General features: G+C 47.5%; 1 protein-coding gene across 4 annotated transcripts in view; it reads right to left on the reverse strand.

Annotated features, from left to right (window-relative positions):
- Positions 1–499: 499 nt before the first annotated feature.
- The window catches only part of SLC34A2 (solute carrier family 34 member 2), a 54,041-nt gene continuing 32,184 nt past the window's right edge, over positions 500–22,356 (reverse strand). For all 4 annotated transcript variants that reach the window (XM_064487695.1, XM_010991060.3, XM_064487699.1 and 1 more), the window contains 12 exons: positions 15,761–15,875; positions 15,524–15,658; positions 14,358–14,486; positions 12,781–12,924; positions 11,590–11,701; positions 8,953–9,148; positions 8,148–8,243; positions 7,600–7,720; positions 6,276–6,443; positions 4,745–4,861; positions 4,534–4,658; positions 500–2,990 (listed from right to left, as the gene is read on the reverse strand). In XM_064487695.1, the coding sequence (XP_064343765.1) occupies positions 2,379–2,990; positions 4,534–4,658; positions 4,745–4,861; positions 6,276–6,443; positions 7,600–7,720; positions 8,148–8,243; positions 8,953–9,148; positions 11,590–11,701; positions 12,781–12,924; positions 14,358–14,486; positions 15,524–15,658; positions 15,761–15,875 (2,070 nt within the window). In that variant the 3' untranslated portion in view covers positions 500–2,378. The remainder of the gene's footprint in view (positions 2,991–4,533; positions 4,659–4,744; positions 4,862–6,275; positions 6,444–7,599; positions 7,721–8,147; positions 8,244–8,952; positions 9,149–11,589; positions 11,702–12,780; positions 12,925–14,357; positions 14,487–15,523; positions 15,659–15,760; positions 15,876–22,356) is intronic.

Below are 22,356 nucleotides of genomic sequence, written 5' to 3' on the forward strand. Positions count from 1 at the left end.
CACCAGCGAGGTAGGGAGCATCTGTAGAGTGTGCACACATCAAGAAACGAAAACAGTTGAGTCAGTTTTGTGCAGTGTCCCGGCGGTTCTGGTAGGAACGAAATATGTTTATGAGCTACAAAATGTGAGTTGTGTAATTCCGGGAACACTGCATTTCACTTAAAAAGCTCTTGCTTGCATTTAAAGCTGGCATCACACAATACAAAGAGAACCTTAAAATTCACACTAACGATTTAAATGTAAAATTTTCAACTTAGAACGGCATTAAATAGCAATTTTTTTAAAAGATGAGTCGAGAGAGACAGTGGAAGAAAGGAAATCTTGATACCCTTAGGGCCTCTAATGGGCACTTTCCCCACTCTTTGAATGAGGGGTCCCACAAATCCTGCAGCTGGAGCTGTTGGTGAGTAGTGACGTTCAGTGAGGGAAAAGCCCTGAAATTTTTAGAAAATAGATCCAGGAGGCCTGTATTTCCCTGTAACTGAAAGCAAACCAATCCTTTTGGATTTGATTATCTTGTTTATTTCTCAGGTCCCACAACCAGTAAAAAAATACAATCAATGCAGGTACAAGGATTCAATTTTTTAAAATCAGAGTATAAAGAGGGCCACAGCCCTGACCAGGCTTAACTTACATATTTACAGGGTGTATGGCATGGGTGTGGCTGGAGAAGCATATTTAAAAAGCAGAATTACAAAATATACAAAGGTGGTGTTAGTAGAACCCAGCCTTGTCTCCAAATGAGAGCACTTCATAACACAAATCACAGTACTATTTACTACATAACTTATGAAAAATGCTGTACAGTTGCATGAGTATAAATATATAGTATTAATGGCTCTGGTTGGGAATCGATATCTATACAAGGAAGATCAGGGGAGGCTCAGTTTGGTACCCCAACCTGTGAAAAGGATGGAGAAGCGAGGGTGGGGAGAGGGGAGAGCAGGGTCTTGGCACACAACTGCACTGACACCTTTTCCCAGACTCAGCTGAAACTCTCCGGGAGAACTGAGGGTAAGGAGCAATGGAAAGAGGAGGTATAAATACAACGGGGGGCTCTAGAAGGCACAGAGAAGGCATCTGGGACAAGGGGCACACTCCTTGGACCCACAGACACACACAGTCCCCACTGCCACCTGATGATTCTGTGGTTCTGTGAGCAGTCTATAGTCATGCCCTGATTTCTGCCCTTGATTTTTCCCACGTGAAAAGTTTTGAGCTTTGCAGGCATGGTGAGAGGACAGAAAATCAAAGTTCGTCTATGGGGATATGGGAGAATGTTTGAAAAACGGGTTCTGGCTTGGAGGGACAGATGGGTGGGTGTATGGACAGAAGCTGATCACCAAAAGCTGACCCAGTCTGTCATCCTGCACAGGGAGCGATGCGGCAGAGAGGTGTAGAACTGTTTCATGTTTACGCACCTCCTAGGATTCAAGGTGGCACAGTGGAGGGGACTCGGAGAACCTGCATATCTTATTCCAAAAGACTCGGCTGAGATGATTTTTATCTGAACAAGAGAGTAGCACTAGGCTTTAGCCAAAATGTCAGCCAATTTGGCTTCTAAATTAGCCAGATTAACCATCTCCCCCAGATGTTCACCGCTCCCTTGCTCTCTTCTTCCATCTGCCAGCTCACAGGCAGGACCACTCTCTCTTTAGGAAGACTGAGCCGCACCTTTCTGAACCCCTCTCTGCAGCTCAGATGTGGCTCCCATCTTGGAAACTCAGAGGGCACAGCAGATAAATGGCTTGGACTGGCCATCCCTGCCCAGGTGAGAAAACCCTGACAGGGGATTTGGGGAGCGTTGCTCTGCAACATGAAGCGGCAAAGGCTCCTCCAAGTCCCCAAACAGTTACACAGTTTCCCCTGAACTGGGCTGCTGTGGGGCAAGCACGCCCGGGAGCAGCCGCTCTTGGTTATTAAAGCCTGTCATTGGTCTGAAGCTGTCAGAAGCCTGAGCTGTATCAGGATAAAGAAAAAGTATCTGTATTTATGGGCCTTTGAGAACCTTCCATAAATTCCTTCCTTGGGGCTTTTCCTTTGGAAGAGGATGGCTTGAGTATGAAAAAAAAAAAGTCCCAGTGACCAGCCCAGCTGTGTGCAGGGGTGGCTGTAATCATCTCTCTGGCCAGGTTTCCCCAGTGTGTTTCTGCGCCATCCTGGGTATGGAAGACCCAGGGAGCGGGAGCGCGGGGCTGAGATGGAACTACGTGTAGGCTGATACACTGGGCTAAGGGAATGCGAGTGAGGACGGATGTCATTTCTCGATGGGGAACAAATCCCCATGGAGGTGGAGTTGGAGGAAGGCATGCAGAACCAGGAAGGAGGATGAGTGCGTGGGCTGTGGGACCCTTTTCCCGCCTCCAGGCAGCCCCGCCCTACAAGGCTGTGATGGTGATCTTTGTATCTACCATGGACTTGGGGACCCCGTCCTGGGCCTCTTTGTCCATGGCCATGTTATCAAAAGCCTGGGGGGACTTAACGGGGACATCCTGCACCTCCTCCAGGTCCTTGCAGCACCCGCTGCAGCGGCAGCAATTGGGGCAGCCACACAGCTGACAGCAGACGCGGCAGCACACGCCGCAGCAGCAGCAGCAGCGCTGCTGACAGCAGCTGGTGAGCTTGGAGATCACCCTGTCCCAGGGCTTCAGCGAGTGCATCCACAAGGGCAGGAAGTCCCAGTTCTGGAGCTTCCGGGGCAGGGCACGCGGGCAGCGGGACTGCAGGAGCCTGATGAACAGCACCAGCAAGATCACGAAGATGATGGGCACCCCCACGCCCACCAGCACTGGCCAGCCAGCCAGTGAGAGGCCAAACACTAACAGCGGGACCAGGAAGAATAAGATGATCAGGTAGACGATGGCAAACCAGCGGTACTTAGCGGAGATGCTGCCCAGCCCCTTGGCCAGGCGGATGGGCAGGCGGGTGAACGGGATTGGGTACCACAGCAAGATTCCTGAGATGTTGAAGAAAAAGTGGCACAGGGCAATCTGAAACACAAAAGGTTGACGGGTGAATGGGTCTGCTGCTCGGGAGTCGGGGCGCAGAGAGGGTCATCTAGTAGCAGAATCATAGGTCTTCCTTGCTTTCACAGCTCAGCCCAGAGCAGGAGCTGTGTTACCTACTATGTGTTTGGAGGGCATGAGAGGGACGGCAAGGGAGGTGACCGGCTGAATCACAGCTCAGTCATCAGGGTCTGAAGTCCTTTAGGCCAAATCCAGCAATGAACTTGCCACCCAGTGCCTTGACCCCACTGCTTCCAGCTGAGCAGTTAAGAGCTAGTGGGGAAGAAGGAAAGGCTTGCATGATAGCTGGCTTTCTTGGCTCAGTGGCCCTATTCTAGAGAGGGGAGAGAGAAGGGTAAGGATGGTCACAGTTAATAACAAATAACAGCAGCAGCAGCTGCTGTGTGTAGAGCGTTTACTCTGTGCGAGGCAAGTATTCCAAGCACTTTATGTGGATTACTTCAATCGTCAAAAAATATCCTATGAGGTGGCAGCGTTATCCCCATTTGACATAGGAGGAAATTGAGGCACCACGAGGTTAAGCAATTTTCCTAGCATCACACAGGTGGGAGGTGATAGATGGGATTCAAAGCCAGGTAGCCTGGCTCCAGAGGCCACACACTTTCACTTGGCTATGTGTGCCCACCAGGTGCCGAGCAACACACTGGGGGCGCTGGACCAGCCCTGTCTTGATACATGAGCCACTGTCCATTCAGGTGTGGCATAAGTGCAAAATACACACTGGATTTCAAAGACTTAGTCCGAAAAGGAATATAAAATATCATTCTTTTTTAGATCAGTTACATGTTGTAATGATAATGGGTTAAATCAAGTACATTATTTAAATTAATCTCCCTGTTCCTTTTTACTTTTTAAATATGTGCCCACTAAAAAATTTCAAATTTCATGAGTGGCTCATATATTCTATACTCATTTTATATTTCTATTGACAGCATGGCTTTAGACAGTGCCTCATTTATAATAATCCTGAGATGAGGATTATGGTTCCCATTTTTCAGATAAGGGAATTGATGCTCAAAGGTTAGGTCATCTGTTTAAGGTTGCTTAGTGTGTAAATGGTGGGACAATGATTCAAATGCTAAAGGTCATCTTGCGCAAGGTGACCGAGTTGTTCCAGGCATAGCAGGTTCCCCTGATTCTTCTCAATGCCAGGCCTAGGACACACATGACCTCCCAACGTCCAGGCAGAGTTCACCAAGAGAAGGGCAAGGAGATGGGAAGTGGTGTCTATGCTTCCTGAATACCTTTGTCACTTCTATCAAAATGGTCACCCCCACCTTTGTTTAAACAACTGCTGGTGATGGAAGTCTGACTACCACTCTAAGAAGTAGATGCCTTTGACTTTTGTCTCAAATCTGTCTCCCTGTGACTTCTCCACATCACAGTTTTGGACATAACAGAGAAAAGCACGGCTTGGTTTCTTGGTTAGAAACCATTTGCTTGCAAGACCACAGATGGGGTTGGATCCCACCCACAGAGCCCCTGCCCCATGCAATTATTTCCTGACCTGGATTGAGCTCCTCAAAGTACTGCCGGGGCTGGCTAAGGCGGCCAGGATGGCTGTGGTGGTGGTGCCGAGGTTGGCGCCCAGTGTGAGTGGATATACCCTCTCAATGGATATCACACCAATACCTAGGGAGGGTGAAAATACAAAGCCCATAGCATCAGCCCCAGAAGATGACAGGAGATGGTAATGGTGGCCAGAGAGAGAAACTCACCGATCAGCGGGGTCATAGCAGATGTGAACACGGAGCTACTCTGAACGATGAAGGTCATGCCTGCCCCAACGAGGATGGCCAGGTAGCCAGTCAACCAGGCAAAGGGGAAAGGGAAATCTGGAAGACAGAGGATAAAAAGATGTGTCACAGTCCTGGGGAAGGCATGGGCTGGAGGCCCAGCTGGTACCTCTGTAGGACCCAGGGGGCATGGCTGGCCAGGGGGACAGGTTGTATAAAAGCCTCCCCACCACACTGAGGTCTGAAACTGTAAATTGGATTATCAGCATCCTTTCACCTTGCATATTCAGATGGTGGAACCAAGGATGTGGGTATATGTTATGAAGACAAAAACACGTTCACTGGAGGTCTGAATGCTGAACCCATCTCCCATCTGTTACAGATGGAATGTTTGTGTCCACATACCTCCCCGCCTCCCCCCTGCCCCAGGCTAAATTCATGTGTTGAAACTAACCCCCAATGTGATTATATTAGGACATGAGGCCTTTGGGTGGTAATTAGGCCATGAGGCTGGAGTCTTGATGAGTGGATTGGTGCTTTCGCAGAAGAAAGAGCTTGCTTCCTCTCCACTCCCTCCTCTATGTGAGGACAGTGAGAAGGTGGCCATCTGTAAACCAGGAAGTGGGTGCCTCATCAGAACCCAGTCGTGCTGGTGCCTTGACCTTGGCTCTCCCAGTCTCCAGGACTGGGAGAAATAGATTTCTGCTGTTTAAGCTATGAGAATGTTACAGCAGCTGAACCGACTAAGACATCATCTAAGGAACAACCTTCCTCCCACAAAGCACTTGGAGCACTCAGAACCTCTGTCTTTCCTGCTGTCCTGGTCTCCCAGCACTGCACACACTCCACCTTTGTTTCCACCTGAAGGGGCACTGGAGAAAGATGAGGCAGCATGGAAGCCCTACAGACCCCGCCCTCGGCCACATCAGCAGAGGATCAGGCCCTGTGTAGTCTGCATGAATAGAGCCCCTCAGCTCGTCCTCATGACTTCCCTGGGAGGTAGACTTCTTCAGCCCCACTTCATGAGGTTTCACGGGGACACTCACATTGGCCAGGGTGCCATACTCAGCAGGAGCCCCTCTTGGCCAATGGAGCCTCACTGGTTGCCTCAGTGATGCATTTATTCAGTACCCTGTTTTCTTCCCAAGAGATGGAGGGAAGTAGGGACCAGGGTGAACTTCATCAGCCTTTTCCACAGGGATCCTGACAGACCCAGTAGAGTCCTGGGCAAATAAGGCACCTGCCAGGAAGGAAGGCCTGTCTCATAGCTCTCTGGATTTGAGCCAGCTCTGCTGGCTCTTTCACTGGACCTTGCAAACAAGTGATGAAAGTTTGTGCCTGCTTCCCAGGCCCCACCCACGACACCAAGAAAGATTTCAAGGGTGAACGGCATCCTAATTTCAGCAACGTATCAGATCCAAGAAAGAAACTCCACGCAGAGCCCTCCCTTGAGTCGGGGGGACACAGTGATGCCATCCCCTAGAAAGTCTGGAATGAGGGGCAGTGTGCTCACCTGTGTTGATGGTCTTCTTGATGATAACAGCTACCTGTCCCCTGAGCACGGAGCCCAGGAGCTTGACAATTAGGATCAGGCAGCTGCAGAGGACTAGCAGGGACACTACCAGCAGGATGACGCCCACGGCAACATCTGGAAGGCTGAAACTCACGAAGATGTGCTTGCCTGAAGACAACATGGAAAGCCCTGCTTAGGAGGGCATGGAGCCCCTGACAGCCACAGATCGTTATTTATTCCCCAACATCTTTCTGTCTCATAGGAACAGAATCTTGGTTGTCAGCTTGACGCATGACAGCCCAGAGTAGAGACCACACATCCCAGCTTCCTTTGCAGCAAAGTATAGCCCTGGGGCTTTGTTCTGGCCAATGAATCTCATCATCATGAAGATGAAATAAAATCCAGGGGCAAACCCAGGCCTCCCGCCCCATCCTTCTACCTCTACATCCCATCCAGTGTTTTACTCATGCTACTGAAGATACCTACAACAAAGTGTTTGAAGAGCAAGGTGAGGTAGGATGGGCAAGTGGGAGCTATTGCTAATTGAAAAACTCCTTTAAAACAAAACAAAACAAAACCCTGTGTGTTCCTATAATAATTCCAGAAAAACATGGTTGTATCAATGGATGTATAGCTCTTAGAACATGGGAGGTGATAAGTTCACTTGATTCTGTGAGATAAACCCCAACTGGATATGGCTCAGGATTAATTCTGAGGAGGGGGTGTGCATGGAGAAAATGAGAAGCAGAGATATGCAAATGAGCATGTAAGGAATAATTAGAAGAACTAATGTCTGGCCCATAAAAAATTCCAGGGGCAACAATATAGCTTATAAAATTACTGGAGCATCATGTAGGCCCACTGCTTGGTTTAGTGCTATAGCGCTAGTGCCTTGGACAGAGCTGGCTGTACAGTAGGGACTCATGACTCAAAGGTGAATGGAACTGTTCTGTGTGTGCCCCACATCTCCTTCAAATCTGGCTGTCATCTCCCTGGAGTTACTGCCAAAGAGATGCCAAAGCCCATGGAGGGAGAACTCTGGAATCTGTCGAAGAGTTCTGAATCCTTCTGACATTGCTGGGGAACTGAGCTTCAAGTCCTAGTTCTGCCCCTCACAGCAGGACCTTAGGCCTGTCCCCTGTCCCTAAGCCTTAGTTTCCTCTGCTGTGAAAATACACAACTCACTGGCTGGTATAGAATCATGCTCAGTGAGTCTTACTGCCCTTATTTCCTTCACTTACTGGGGCTCCACATGGATAAGAAATAACCGTCATCACCCCAGACAGCCCTTCCCGGCGGCTGATGCTCTGTGAGTCTCACTCACACTTGGCGATGTTCTCCTGGTAGGTCACATTCTTGATGGTCCAGGTGTACAAACCATCCGTCCAACAGAGGGAAGGGGAGGTGCAGTTCTCAGGTGAGGGGACAGTGACATTCCTCTCAGTCTGGATGGCAAACATGAGAAATGCTATGTATAGTCCTCAACACACACTTCCAGCGGGGAGTGGTGGGCAATGTGGGGGTGTGGGGGGAGGCACACCCATTTGTGCATCTATAAGCATGATGCACTGTTTCCTTAGGTCCCTCCATAAATGGAAACAAGGAGGCACCAGAGATAAGCCAAGAGACATGAAAATAAGCCAGGAACGATGTGCTCACGATGTGGGCTGCGTCTGTCTGTCCTACTGCATAACATCTGTCCATCCAGCATTCAAGGACTTAAGGATTCTCACTGGCTAGTTTTGATTTTTCAGGAGTCCCCAGTTTTTCTTTTCCCTTACCTTTTATTTGCCCAGTTTCAATGAAAGGTTTTTCTTTATCAAGAATAGACACAGGAGGTTTACCTACCCAGCAATACTCTTAGAAACTTACCACGTTGGTAAAAGTCTTGCACCAAATCTTGATCAGACTCTTGTTTTTAGCTGTTTCATCATTCATCGCAATTTGGTTGATAACATCTTTATCCAGCTGAGGAAGGCAATTGACAGAAGAGAGTCAGCACGTCCTCAGGACTGAGGTGGGACGGACACGTTAAGCTGTTAAGAGGGGCTCTGAGGATGTGAACCGGATTGTGAGCCCCTGCAGTGGTGAGTTGGGACTCACTCTATCTGCACTCTCAGGGTGGAGCACAGCACCTGGATGTTAGCGGGGACTTAATAAATGAATAATTGTATGAACAATGGACCAGTATCTAGGAAGCAGGTGGTAGATACTTACTGGATGACTGAGTGACAGAAAAAAACAGAAGGTAAGAGTGAAAGGGCAAGGTCCAAGCTGGCCCCTTCTCCCCAAGGCAACGTCCACAAAGCCTTCTTTCATTTATCTCAATAATACGGACATATCCTAGTGAGTAGTGCGGTGAGATGGAAGGAAAGGCAGTAACCTCTCCCTCTTTGGCGAGGAGTGGAGAACTACTGTGCCAGTGAGCCCACGGGTGCTGAGGCCAGTAGTGGGGACAAAGTGCCCAAGTGTCCATGGAGAGTCCCGGAGTCTCAGAAGCACTTCCCACCCCCACCCCAATAAAGATGATACACAGGTTGAAGCCAATTATTCTATCGGATCGGGTGTCCTTGAAGTTCTGACCCTTGTCCATCTCTTCCATCTCTCCCCGGCTGAGTAGGACAGGGAGAAGGGAGAGGGGTGAGTGTTTTTCCTTCTCTGAAGGAAGCCAGGTTACCTGGATGATGAGCTTCGTGAAGGGATCTGTGATCACTTTCAGAAGTTCCGGGGCATCCTCTCCGCTCTTGAAGTGGAAGGAGTCCACCACCAGGTTGGTCAGCCTCTCCAGGTAAGAGCTGGCAGCCTCCAGAGGCAAGAGCACCAGTACGGAGAGCCAGTTGAAGAAGTCATGGATTGTGGCCCCAGCAAAGGCCCTGCAAGACGGGAGCCCCACCCCAAGCTGACCACCAGCTTAGTCAAGCAGCACTTGGGCATCCGTTCAGGCAGGTCATCACTTGTATCATCTGCCAGTTGTCACCTATCTGCCTGCATGTGTGCAATCTCACTTAGTTTTGTTCTCACAGCAGTCCCCAAATCTGTCATATCCCCAGCCGACAGATGAGGAAACTGAGGGCCAGCAGGCATAGAGGAATGGAAGACCACTGCAAGAGCGCTGGGCCCAGGACCCTCATCTCCCACTGCCTGGCAGAGCGGCCTTTTCCACCAGATCAGACAGAACTCTGTCCATTCTGCTTGGGAGAAAAGGGAACTAGATGTGTTCTGGCTGCAATAATTAGCTCAGCAAGCCCTATTTGAAAAAACTTCATCAGGACCACTTTCGAATTGTGCATTCTGAAGACAACCTTCCTTTCGGAAAGGTGGGGGCTGGTATGAAGGTGACCATCAAAGCCTTCTACACAATTGAATTCTTTAGGAGCTTGAGACTTTAATCAAACATTTGAACAGTCTTCACAGGAAACAAAGCTAATATAGATCACACTCTGCATCTATCTGAGAAGACTCACAGAGGCCCCCTGAAATCCACCTTATCTAGCTCCAGATTAAGATACCTTTTTTTCCCCTCAAAGAATGCTCCTTTAAAAAACATCTGCATGTCAGAAAATATCGAAAACCAAACAGGACATGGGACGTGAACGGACAGAAGCCGTTAAACATGTAGGGGGAAATGCTTTACCTCACTAGGAATAAAAGGCATTTGCCATTTATTTAGCTGCAAGTACAAATTGTCACCTGCCCTATTAACTGATATTTTACAAAGTTAACTTATTCTTCCTGGAGAGGGTGCTTTAGGACATTTTCATTCGGTGCTGATGTAAAGTGATACAAACATTTCTTAGTAGTTTAGCAAAATGTGTAACAAGCCTTATAGGTGTCTGATACAGTAATTATTGTTCTAGGAATCTATCTAGGACAGAATTAACCAGGAAAGAATGGGTCACATCTCCAAAGATGATACTGAAAGTAGTCTATTTAAATATCCCAAACAGGGGGTGAACTCGGGCAATTATATTCCCAATGTGTGGGCTCTTTCATAGATCGTATGTTTATACACCCAGAGGCAAAAATTAGTCTAACATTGAAAAGAATCCAAAATCTCCAACAAGAAAACCTGGATTGAGTCCCAGCTATGCCCCTCTGTGAAGTTACTTAACCTCTTTATATTTCTACATTAATAAAATGGGGCACGGGGAAAGGTATAGCTCAGTGGCCGAGTGCATGCTTAGCGTACATGAAAGCCTGGCTTCAATCCCCAGTACCTCCAATAAAAATAAATAAATAAGGGCAGGGGGTATAGCTCAAATGATAGAGCACACGCTTAGCATGCATGAGGTCCTAGGTTCAATTCCCACTACCTCAATTAAAAAAAATTTTTTTAAAAACTAAACTAATAATAAATAAAATACATAGAACTAATGATCTCCCCCTCAAATTTTTTAAAATAAATGAATAAATAAATAAAAACCTAATCTCCCCCACCATAAATAAATACAGAAAAGTCTACTCAGCTTTTTGAGAAAATCAAATTAGCAAACACCCCAGGTAATATGCGTTATTATTTCGATCCTCAGAACATCACATCAGAGACCAAATGAGCTTAGCTATGGCTGAGAGCAAATGAATGGCTCTGAGGACATCTGCCAGTTCACCCATGGACGAGGGATGCTGTTTGCCAGCCCCCAGCCAGCCTGTTTAACGCCATCTGTCCAAGGCCACAGTTGAGCACGCCATGTGGACCAGCAGAGAACTGCTTCTCTGTTTTAACAAGGTCTAGAAAAAGCCCATCACCACTTAGAATAGAGGCTGGAAAATGTGCTTAATTTTCACATTAACCTTTTGGAAGAAAAGGGTTTCCTTTGCCTATATGCACCCCGCCCCACTTTCAGATCTTATGCATTTTGCCTTTTATTGGCATGTGAGTGAAGAACAAAGGAAAAGTGGCGTGGGTTGAACTGGCCAAAAATGGAAGCTTTAGGAAGTTATAAGTATTTCTGACTAAGCAGGATAGTAAATCTTATCCTAAGTGGCCTTGTTTTAACTACACTACACAGCAGGTCAGGCTTTCAGCAAGGACTGTGTTTAGGGAGCCCTGACTGTGTGCCAGGCACCTTGCTGAGCATCTATCTGCATGATGGTGTTAACACCTTTAGACAACACAGTGAGGACAGACACTACCATCCCAGCCCTGCAGATCAGGGAGCTGAGTGTAATCAACCAGGAAGTGACCCCAATCCCCAGCTGTACTCCACTGTGGCTCATTCTAAGAGATCCACGGATAACAAACATGCTGTCATTGGTTAGTTAGGTCAACACTGGTCCGCCTGAAGGTGACCAAGGCTGATTCTGAGCCTCCTACCTTCTGAACTCATTCCGGTCTCCTGCCTGCATGAGAGCCACGATGGTGTTGGTGATTGAGGTCCCAATGTTGGCCCCCATGACAATGGGGATGGCAGTCCTCACAGTCAGCACTGGAGAGTGGAAAAGAGTTAAGTTAGCAAATTTAGGAAGGCAGCCTGGCCATGTTCCTGATGTGGCCCAAGGCCAGCTGGCATTCAGGCTGGCAACTCCCTGAAGTAGTAATTCTTAAACTCTTTTGGGTCTATACCTTGCTGTGTGGATCTGATAAAAGACAGGGCAGCTCACCAAAGAAATAAACATATATATCCAAAAAAAAAAAAATTCCAGCACTTAATTTCAGGGAATTCACAGGCTCCATGAAGCCCTTCTATGGACCCCAGTTTAAAAATTCCTTTCTAAATTTCTCTGTCTGCCCTATTACAGATGCAAGGCTAGCTTAAAGCAGACCAGGAAATCATGTTTAAGGACTTGTATATATTTATGATGGCAAATTTCCAGAAGTATAATTTTTTTCTAACAAAATCAGTTTATTGCCACAACATTCTAACATACGAAAGTAACATATTTGAAAAGTAATGAACCTTTTTCTAATTTGGTGCAGAAAAGTTCTAGTTAACTTTAGCTAAAATGTTGGTCTGGGCTGGAAGTTCACCAGTTCAAACTGGTCCCCCTCAGAGGGTCTTATCCCAACTTAGAGTGAATGTCTAGCAAGTTCGAGTTTGGGATGTCAGCTCCCCAGGCTCAATTGCCTCCAAGTCAATATTGCGATGTGACTCTGTGTCTCTATTCTCGGCATGAAGAGCAGTGGTGGCAATGTTCTACCTTTGCACAATCCAGGATGCAGCCTCCAGCTACATGTGGCTACTGAGCCCTTGAAATACAGCTAGTGCAACCGAGCAGCTGCATTCACGGTTAAATAAAATGAAAGAGCCTCATGTAGCTAGTGGCTGCTGGACTGGGTGACGCAGTTATGGAGAATTCAGAACTGACTGAGTCTTCAAACTTTCAGGCCACTTTTCAGACTCCGCATGGGAATGGAAATGGGAGGCTGCCTAGGATCTAAGCAGAACACAGAGTTGGACAACACAATATAGTCCAAGCCTGGACATATTCAGAGTAAATCCCAGTGTCCCCAGATGAACAGATAAGTGCCTGAAGTGTGTCTGGGCTCAGGGGTGCCTGGACTTACATGACGAGGCCACCATGCTGACAATGATGGATGTGGAGGTGCTGGAGCTCTGCACCAGGACTGTCACCAGCACCCCGATCATCAACCCCGCCACAGGGTTGGTCATAATGGAGTTGTTGCTGAAGAATTGGCCAGCCACCTTTCCTGAAAAACAAACCCACGGCCATGGGGGTTAGGTGGGTGCTGGGTTAACGGAAGTCTCCAGTCAAGGCCAGCTGGCTGTGGGTTGGGGAGCTCGGCCTCAGCCCCGCTGGTACCTAGGGCATCTGGCTTCCACAGGCTTCTCCCCAGTGCTGCTCTGATGCCATGTCTCTGCTTCTGTTCCCCACACACCCTTATTCCTCTTGTCCTTTCACCCTGCACCCTCCCATCCTTGAACCACTTCCATCAGCAAGCCCTTGTCTAGTCTCTCTGATCACAAGCCTGGCCTCAGCTCAGTACTTGGTTGGCTTGATGAGTGCCAGTGCATCTCCTGATGCCCTAATTCTAGTCTCTGGGATGTATTCCCAATTCAGAAGATGGCTCAATCCAAGCACATCTTCTCATTCTTCTCTATCTACCTCCCTAAACCCCAGCCCCTAGCTCCAGCCTGTACTGAATGCTGGAAGCATCATTTTTGAGATTGTGCCTCTGAGACCATCAGTCCATCCCCCAGTTCATTTTTTAAAAGAAGAGTGGAGAGTGGAACTGCTTGTCTGAGAGAGAGAGTGAGGCCCCTTATGGACCAGGGGGACCAAAAGCGGCATCCAGCAGGTCAGTCTGCCCCTCATTCTCCCCTAGTTCTCCCAGGTCACAAAGATGAGTTCTCAAGAAAGGCACCAATGACTGCAGAAATCCCTGGTCTTCTGTGTCACTGGATCTGAGTTGGAATCCCACTGTGCCAGTTACAAGGCTGTGAAGCCTAGTGCTTGCTGGGCAGGGAACTCCTCAGCCTCAGCCCATTCCTCTGTACATGGGAGGGACTCTGGGAAGGAATGTCTTAGACCACGCCTACACCCAGTAGGCATTCAGAAGGCTGGCTCTTGGCTGTCACTGCTGTGGCCCAGTGGGGATACACAGGTGACCGAGCACATGGTGACTTCTCTTCTGAGCCACACTCAGAACTGGGAGATGTTTAGGCAACTCCCTAAACATATTCCCTCAGCATAGGACCTCTGTCCTTCTCCTGGAAAGGCCAGCTTTGATTTTTGGTTGTTGCTTTAGCCTGTAGAACACTTTTATCTACTAATCCCCTCGGGTGGAGAGGCCTAAAGACAGTAGGGATCTCTCAGATAAGTCTTTAAGTCGAACAACTTCCTGTCCCGGATTCATGAGCAAACACAAGGAGCTGATAGTCTGGCCTTGGCTTTAGCCCTGACCCTGGCTTCTGCCACTTTAGCCAGCCAGTCATAAACCTTTTATAGGCCTTGGTTTTTCTCTTCTGTAAAATGGGGGCATTGTCTTGTGAAGGATGATCTGAAACCTAAAACACTCCAGGAGGATGCAGCAGGAGAGAGCTTGCTGACTTGTGACGTTCTGAGCCAAATTCCATGAGAACACCTCTCCCACCCCGGACCTTTCACCTCTCTTATCCATACCTCCAACCAGCTGGAAGGCACTGCTGAGAACATCCAAGGAGCACACGAAGAAGTAGAGAAATACCAGGAGCATAATTAATTTCCCAATGCCTTGGAAGACACAGAAAATCTTCCCTTTGGTGTCTCTCTCTGGAGGAAGGGAAAAGGCACGAAGGATATTAGTGTCTGAAACACTGAGATGTTTGACAGTGAGCTCAGAACTCCGCCACCTCTCATCCCAACCAGGAAGCCATAAGCTCTTAGGTACAGCAAGTCTGAGAGATGGGATGCATCCATGGTTGCAGTTTTCAAAGCAGTCACCACAGCAGTCCACTTAGTGACACCTGCTGTGCATGTCTCTAAAAGGATTTGCCTCTGGGAGGAGGGGTTCAGTGGATTCTGGGGCATACAAAGGCAAACCAGGCGCCATGCCCAGCTGAACAGCTGTCACTGATGAGTCGGTTAAGAGCACTTACCACCTGCTAGGTGTGGGGTCAGAGATAATGGGTCTCCCAAGCACCTTCAGAACAGCACAGAGTGTTTTCTACAAAGTGGGAGTAAGGTAGCAATCACAGCCACCACTTGGAGAGGGCCTGAGGCCCTCAGACATCCTACAATGCTACATCCTCGCTGCTGTTTTCTCCACTTGCTTTTCAGAAGGTTCTTGCCCCCTTCCCAGCCCCCTTCCCCCCTGCTGGCTGTCTGATCTGCAGACAGACCTCAGACCCTGCCTGGAAAAGAAAGGCAGCCTTTGCTTGCACCCCAGTTGTCCTGTCTGTATAGTCTGTTTCCAGTAAGTCTTTCCTGATGCCCTCATTTGGGGAGAGCCCCCCATCTCCAGGACTCTCTGAGAAGGGGCCTCATCTGTTTACTGCTGCATCCACCACACCTCCCACAGTACCTCAGACCTGGTCCAGCACAAAATGGATTATAAGGAGTAGCACAGGATCTGGCTTGGTTATAATCCCGGTGCTGGCACATTTGTTGAATGAATGAAAGAACAAAAGATCCCTCAGACATCACGGGATGCCTGACTCATGAGCCTCCAAGACTGACGAGTGGTATCCCTTATCTTGGACAATGGAGGGCAGAGGATGACACAAAGGAGGTGACACGGTGAAGACAGTGACCTCAACCCCTTGTCAACAGGCCACCCCTCCGGCCTGCCCCCCCGGCCTCATTCTTACCTGACCACTTGATCCCCTTGTCCTTAAGCTCAGGCAGGTCCCAGGGGTCCTCCACCTCTGTGCGCTCCTCTATCAGTGCCACGGTGGAATAGGATGGCAGAAGTTCCATCTTGGTTGCAGGGGTCCCAGTGTCATCTGCCCAAACAAGCAGTGAAGGCCATGAGGAATGAGGAGCCAGGCCCGAGTCTCCCGAGGTCCTCCCAGGGGGCCAGCCCAGGGCTGAGGGCTGAAACTTACCTTTGTTGGTTTCCTTGTCTTTTGCAAGCGTGGTGGACTGCTGACCAGCGGTGCCTTCAATGTATTTATCAGAGTTAGGCTGGGCATTCTCCACTTCAGGCCAAGGAGCCATGGTCTGTGGATGGGAAAACAGAGCTTAAAGAAGCGGCCACTGAAAGGAGGAGCACTCAGTTTCCATGATAAGAAGAGTCAGTGGTCACAGAGGTGCGAGGGAGTTCTAATACTTCCTTAAGTGTGGACCCTGAAGCATCATATTTCTGTAGGCCTCTCTCAACCACTCACCCAGGCTGTCACTAAATCAGACCACTTTTTTTTTTAAGTTACTTTTGGGGGAGTCATTAGGTTGGTTGGTTTGTTTGTTTATTATTATTATTTTTTTAATGGAGGTACTGGGGATTGAAACTAGGACCGCCTGCATGCTAAGCATGCGCTCTACCACTGAGCTATAACCTCCCCCATCAAACTACTTCTTACTGTTTTTTCCATTCTAGCCTCAAATCTATACATCAGATGAGTCTCTTTTGAATGCTCTAACTTCTGTCTTTGTCTTGATTCTCTCCTTTAATCGGAAAGGGAATGCAAACCCATTTATCTTCATCAACTCGTAGTATATATGCCAGGTTCTCACCATCCTCAAATAGGCTCCCCATCTGCTTTTTTTAAAATTTTGTTTTAATTGAAGTATAGTCAGTTTACAGTGTTGTGTCAATTTCTGGTGTACAGCATAATGTTTCAGTCATACATATACACATATATATTCCTTTTCATATTGTTTTCCAATATAGATTACTACAAGATACTGAATATAGTTTTCTGGGCTATACAGTATAACATGTTTCTCTATTTTATATACAGTAGTTAGTATCTGCAAATCTCGAACTCCCAATTTATCACTTCCCACTCCCTTCCCATCCCCTCCCCTCAACCCCCGTAACCATAACTTTGTTTTCTATGTCTGTCAACTGTGCCAAACCTCATCCTGCAGACTTAACATATATGTTTATGCCCATATACATTCTACCTGCCTTACCTACTACCTGATCTCCTGTGAGAAGTCTGACACATGAGATCTGGTTCAAATCCCACAAGTGCCACTTATCAGTGGGTGTGTGTTTAGGCAAATCCCTCTGAGCATAAAGCATTGTTTCCCCATCTATAAAATGGGGATAATTCCTCATGTTTTGCAGGGTTATGAGATTAATGGTTATGCCTAGAAAATGCCTGGAACTAAGCAGGCATTAAATAAATAGTAGCAATTCTATTGTACCTGGATTAACAACCCTTTGTTAGGACTACATTCCTCCCAGCCTTTGATAGGGACTTCCTTATAATCCATTTTTTCAACAAAGCCTTCCTTGGTTACATGTAGAGGAAATCTGGCTCCTCACATGCCTGAATGTCCACTACAAGCAGTTCTTGTCCTAATACACATCAGACAATGTAGCCCAAAGGATGGGAACAAACAATTCACAGAAGAGGACGTACAAATGGCTAAAATGCTTATTACAAATTAAGAGTTCAGCCTCATTAGCGACCTAACATATGAAAGTTAAAACAGTGAGATATAAGGTTCAGCTATCAAATCAGAAAAAAAAATTAAGTATAATACACCATGCTGGAGAGGATGCAGTGAAATGAACGCTGCTGGGAGATTTGGAAAGCAGTTGGCAAAATGTCTAAAACACCCTACATGTTTCATGTATCTCTGACCCAGTAAATTTCACTTCTGGGAATTAAGAACCTAGGAACACTTTTTTTCTCAGAAAGTCAAAAATACCTGCCTTTGTCTGATCACCTCTTTGAAGAGGGTTTCCCAGAGCTGGGTCTATCTACCTGACTCCTTTCCAATTTTTCTTAAGTGGAAAAACTTCCTGACTACTAGAATGTAAGCTCGACCGAAAAACGGGGGCTTTATCTTGCTCATCACTGCATTTTCAGAGTCCACAGCTCTGCCTGGGACATTGACAATGCCCAATAAATGTCGGTTGATGAATGAATGTGACGCAACCAAAAAAGGATGTTTGCTGCGCTGTCATTTACAGAGTTAAAAATTAACAGGGAAACGATTACATTAACTGCTTGCTGTATAGCCACGCAGCGTAATAGCATGCCATTAAAAAGGTTATGAAGAAGCAGCCAAACAAACAAACAAAACAGAAAAATGCTTAGGTCAATTGTGAATAAAAGGCACATTTTTGTCTTATTCACAGCATGATCCCAGTAAGGATCCAAAAATCTTCCATGGGGTTCAAAGTGGGTGGTGAGATTGTGTGTGGTTTTTCTTTTCTTTTATCTGAAATTGCCAAATGCTTTTAAGAGATGCAGCCCAACCTCCAAACCCACAAAGGTAAGATGGTTCAGGGACACCTGTACTGTCACTGTCACTCATATTGATAAAGCCGGGAGTACAAAGAAACAGATTTTGTGAGTCCCCAACATGAGAGGCTTTCACACACTTGATTCACCCAAGGAACTTTCTCAACCTTCCCCTACAACTGCAGAGCACAGCACACGCTCCCACGATCACAGGGAACACCCTGCCGTCGCTGGCTTGCAGGAAGGCACAGACTGGGTCCTTCATTTCAGCTTAATAAGCACCCAGCACAGGACCTGGCACACAACAGGCTTCATGTGCTTTGTGAGTAGGGTGCTAGGACCTGCAGAGCCAGCAAGAGCCAATATTTGAGCCAGGCTGTGCTCAAGCTCACAGCCGCCCATTCAGGGAGCTATTCTCTGATGATACAGATGAAGATACCCAGGAGACTCAAACGGGGGCGAAGTGACTTGCCCAAGGTTCCACGTGGTGGAGCCTTGAGCCCAGGTTTGAATCCAAAGGCTTCTGCAGCTGTTTCCCTCCATTTCCTGTATGTAGGGTCAGGTTTATAACATTTTACAACTGCTAGGTTAGTAGGCAGCTTCAGCGAGTTAATTTCTGTACAGTAATCTCTTCTGTAAACTGGTTCTTGTGATTCCTCTTACCATCCCTGTAAGGGGTTAGTGTTGTTCCCATTTTATAGATGAGAAAACCAAAGCACCCAGAGGGATGGAGTCACTTGGCCAGAATTCAGGGACAAAGTGAGGCTCCCATGGTCTCAAAGCATCGCCCACTCCAGGTATTTGTGCCAAAGCACCTGCATTTAAACCTCCTATCTGCACTGTTCATGGGCCATTTACAGCAGTCAGCACTTTGACTTCACCCTGACTTAAATCCAGCTCATTTCCCCATCACCCCAAACATTCCCCTCCGTAGAACTTTGTTATTTATGTGATTCCTGCTCTCATCTTCCCAGAATTTCCAAGTCATCTCTGTCGGCCCTCAAATCCAGCCAGCGCCAGGACCTACTACTGACTGTATCTGGGAGCATCTTGGTTCTGGTTTCTGGTTCCTGGGACCAGTGCAGCGGCCTGTTTAACTGATTTGGGCCCCAGTTTCTCTCTGCAAGTTAAAAAAACTTTCCCAACTCACAGCTGTGATTGTGTGGGCTCATCTCTTTACTGCCCACTGGTCCCCAAATGATCTCTCCCTTTGGGTCACACCAGCCTAAAACTGGGACCCCGAGTCCTCTCCCCTGCTCTTGCCCAGGCAACCCCCACAACCTGGAAGACCCTCCTCCCATCTTCCTTAGGCTCACCCCAAGCCCTCCCCCGCCCTCCTCTGCCTAGGTTCCCCAGGCCTCTCTGGTCCTGCCCTGCGTGTCCTACCCAAGTGACTCACCTGGCACTCTATCACACCACCGCAATATCTTTTCATCGATTTCTGATAACAACTACCGTTGAATAAGTGCCAAAGAGGTGCTGTGCGGGTGCTAGACACGTTATTTCATCCGATCTTTATATAAGAAAGGGTCATGATCATCGCCATTTGCAAATGGGAAAACCCAGGCTCCAAGACATTTAAGCAAACCGTTCCAAGTCACCCAGTAGGTGAGTGACAGCCAGTTTTTAAACACAGCTCTACCTGTCAGTGAAGCTGGGGCCCTTAATCCTCAGTATCCTGGGCCATGACATGGATATATCTTCCTGGAGCACTGTTTGTACCCACATAATTGGGGCAAGGGAATGTTAAATATTGTGACTGGTAGGTGATTTGCATTTGATTAATCCTACAAAGGATTATTATAAGGATCAAGTGTGTTACGTTTCAAAAGTTCTCAGAACAGTGCCTGACATCTTGTAAACCTCGTGTGACTATCAGTGATCATACTAAAACAAGCATGGGCCTATTACAGTACAGAATGTAAGATGTATCTAAATTAAAAATTAAAAAAAGGAAATCAGACACAAAGACTGCTTTGAGCCTGCAACTGTTGCGGGTTTCTCAGCAGACCTTTAAGGATGTACAGATCTGGTCTCTGCTCTTGGAGGCATTCTGAAGGAAACTGGACACTGATCTTCTGTCACCTCTTATAATCTTAATTCTCCCTCGAGTTGTTCTCCTATCCCTCGCGCACGCTTATACTGCCTTCTCGACGAGAATGTAAGTTTTAGAGGGCAGAAACCCTGTTAGGCTTTTCTCCCAGTGCTCAGTGGTCAGCACACAGTGGGCACAGCACACTTGTGAATGGAGGAGTCAACATAGAGGGTTTGCTGAAGGAATGTTCTAGATCCATGTTGATCCTGACCAGGAAACAGATCCAGCCTGAATCTTACCGATGAGTGGTTGTTCCTCATCACTATGTGCAAGTTGGTTTGGCCAAGGTCTGTGGGAGAACTGTAACAAGAAACTGCAACCTGGATGTCACAGCGGCCCGACTTAGGAAACTGCCATCAGCAGTAAGGTGTAAGAAGGATGATTATCTGCCTATTATTTAAATTATGTTTTTGGTGACTAGATTTCTGACCAAATAGAATCATTTTCTTTCCAAGAATGAATAAAGTGTCTAGTGAATTCAGAAACAGACACTTCCATGGCCAAGTCATGTATAATACCGCATGCAGTGGAAGGAGCAGACACCCGTGTCCGCTGAACTGGACAGAAAAAATGGGATATTATCGCAAGGGATCCAACAAGCTGGAGTGCCTGCAGTAATTCCTCTGTGATGTCTGTGCTGGCTCCATTCCCTTCTAGGTCCTCATTTACTATTAACCAGCATCACCAAGAAGCAAAGGTGACTTTCCAATGAAAGTCTCCACTCTTCCTTCCTGGAAGTTTTGCTTCCCCTACTCCAAGTTCAGCCATCTGTCACAAGCCCAAATCCCCTTTACCAACACTTCCTTGATGAAGCAATCACCAGTTCAGCAGGTCCTCTGCATCCTCGGATTCAACCAACCGCAGATGGAAGATATCCAAGAAACAAAACATACTCCAGAAAGTTCCAAAAAGCAAAAGTTGAATTTGCAGGATACTAGCAACTATTTACACAGCATTTACATTCTACTTACAGCTATTTTACATAGCATTTTCACTGTATTAGGTATTATAAATTATCTAGAAATGATTTAAAGTATACGGGAAAATCGCATCAGTTATACAAATACTGTGCCATTTTATACAAAGGATTTGAGCATCTGTGGATTGTGGTACCCACGGGAGGTCCTGGAACCAATCCCCACAGACACCAAGGGACTGTACATCATTTTCTGGCACATTCATCTACTCCGCCATCACTCATTGGGCATTCACTGTGCTAGACACCTACAGGTAAGGAGAGGAGATGCAGATCTACACACCTAAGCCCCTTACAGGAGCAGGCAGCCAGGAGTTATCTGACCCAGCCCAGAGCATTCTGAGGCCGCCAGTCCTCCCCAACCCTACAGCTCAAGATGCTTTTCTCAGGACCCAGGAAGCGGGGAAATGCAGGCCACTGGGCATGAACCACTGTGCTTGGCAGTGTGGCTGCAGAGTCCTGATTCCCTGGCCTCCCAGCCAGCAGAGCCTCAGCACTGGGCAGGCTGACCCCACAAATCTGGTGTAAAGGAGGACTTGGAGCAAATGCCCCATGACTAGCCCTGAGACAAGGCAGCTGTTCAGGCTCCTCCAGGCCCCTGGTGCTGTCACCTCTGCTGATACCATAGTGCCTGGCACACAGCACCAGGAAAGAGAACCACACCGTGGGTGAGGGCTGGCCCTGAGGAGTCCTGCCACTCACTGTGTGTGCCCTGAGCCTCGCCAAGCCTCGGTTTCATCATCTCAAAAATGGGGACGATGCATCTCCCTCCCTGAGCTGTTGTAGGACTAATGGATGAAGGAGTCTAGGTGAGGCCCCAAGCAGAGCGCCTGGCAGTCAACACTCAGAACTTTGTGAAAAATTGCATCACAAACAATGAATAGCTAAACTCCACTTTGCCCCAGACCATAAGCTCTTCATCTCAGTGCTCAGCTGAGTGGACCTCAGCAGATATTTGTGCAACAAATGAATCTAAAGCACATAAGACAAAAGGATCTAATGTTTGTTCTGTGGTGGGGGAGGGTCCTATATAATTTGGGACCCCATTAAGTCTTAAAATAAGGAAGTTCTTCTTTCCAGTTTATGAAGAAACTGAGGCATAGAGAAATTAAGAAAGAAAGTCTCACAGCTGCCCAGGGATGGAGTCAGGGTTTGAACCCAGGACTATTGGTTCCAAAGCTGAGGGAGGAGGTGGGGTCTTTCCATAGA

The sequence above is a fragment of the Camelus dromedarius genome, chromosome 1 (assembly GCF_036321535.1).
Source record: "Camelus dromedarius isolate mCamDro1 chromosome 1, mCamDro1.pat, whole genome shotgun sequence".
Taxonomy (NCBI): domain Eukaryota; kingdom Metazoa; phylum Chordata; class Mammalia; order Artiodactyla; family Camelidae; genus Camelus; species Camelus dromedarius.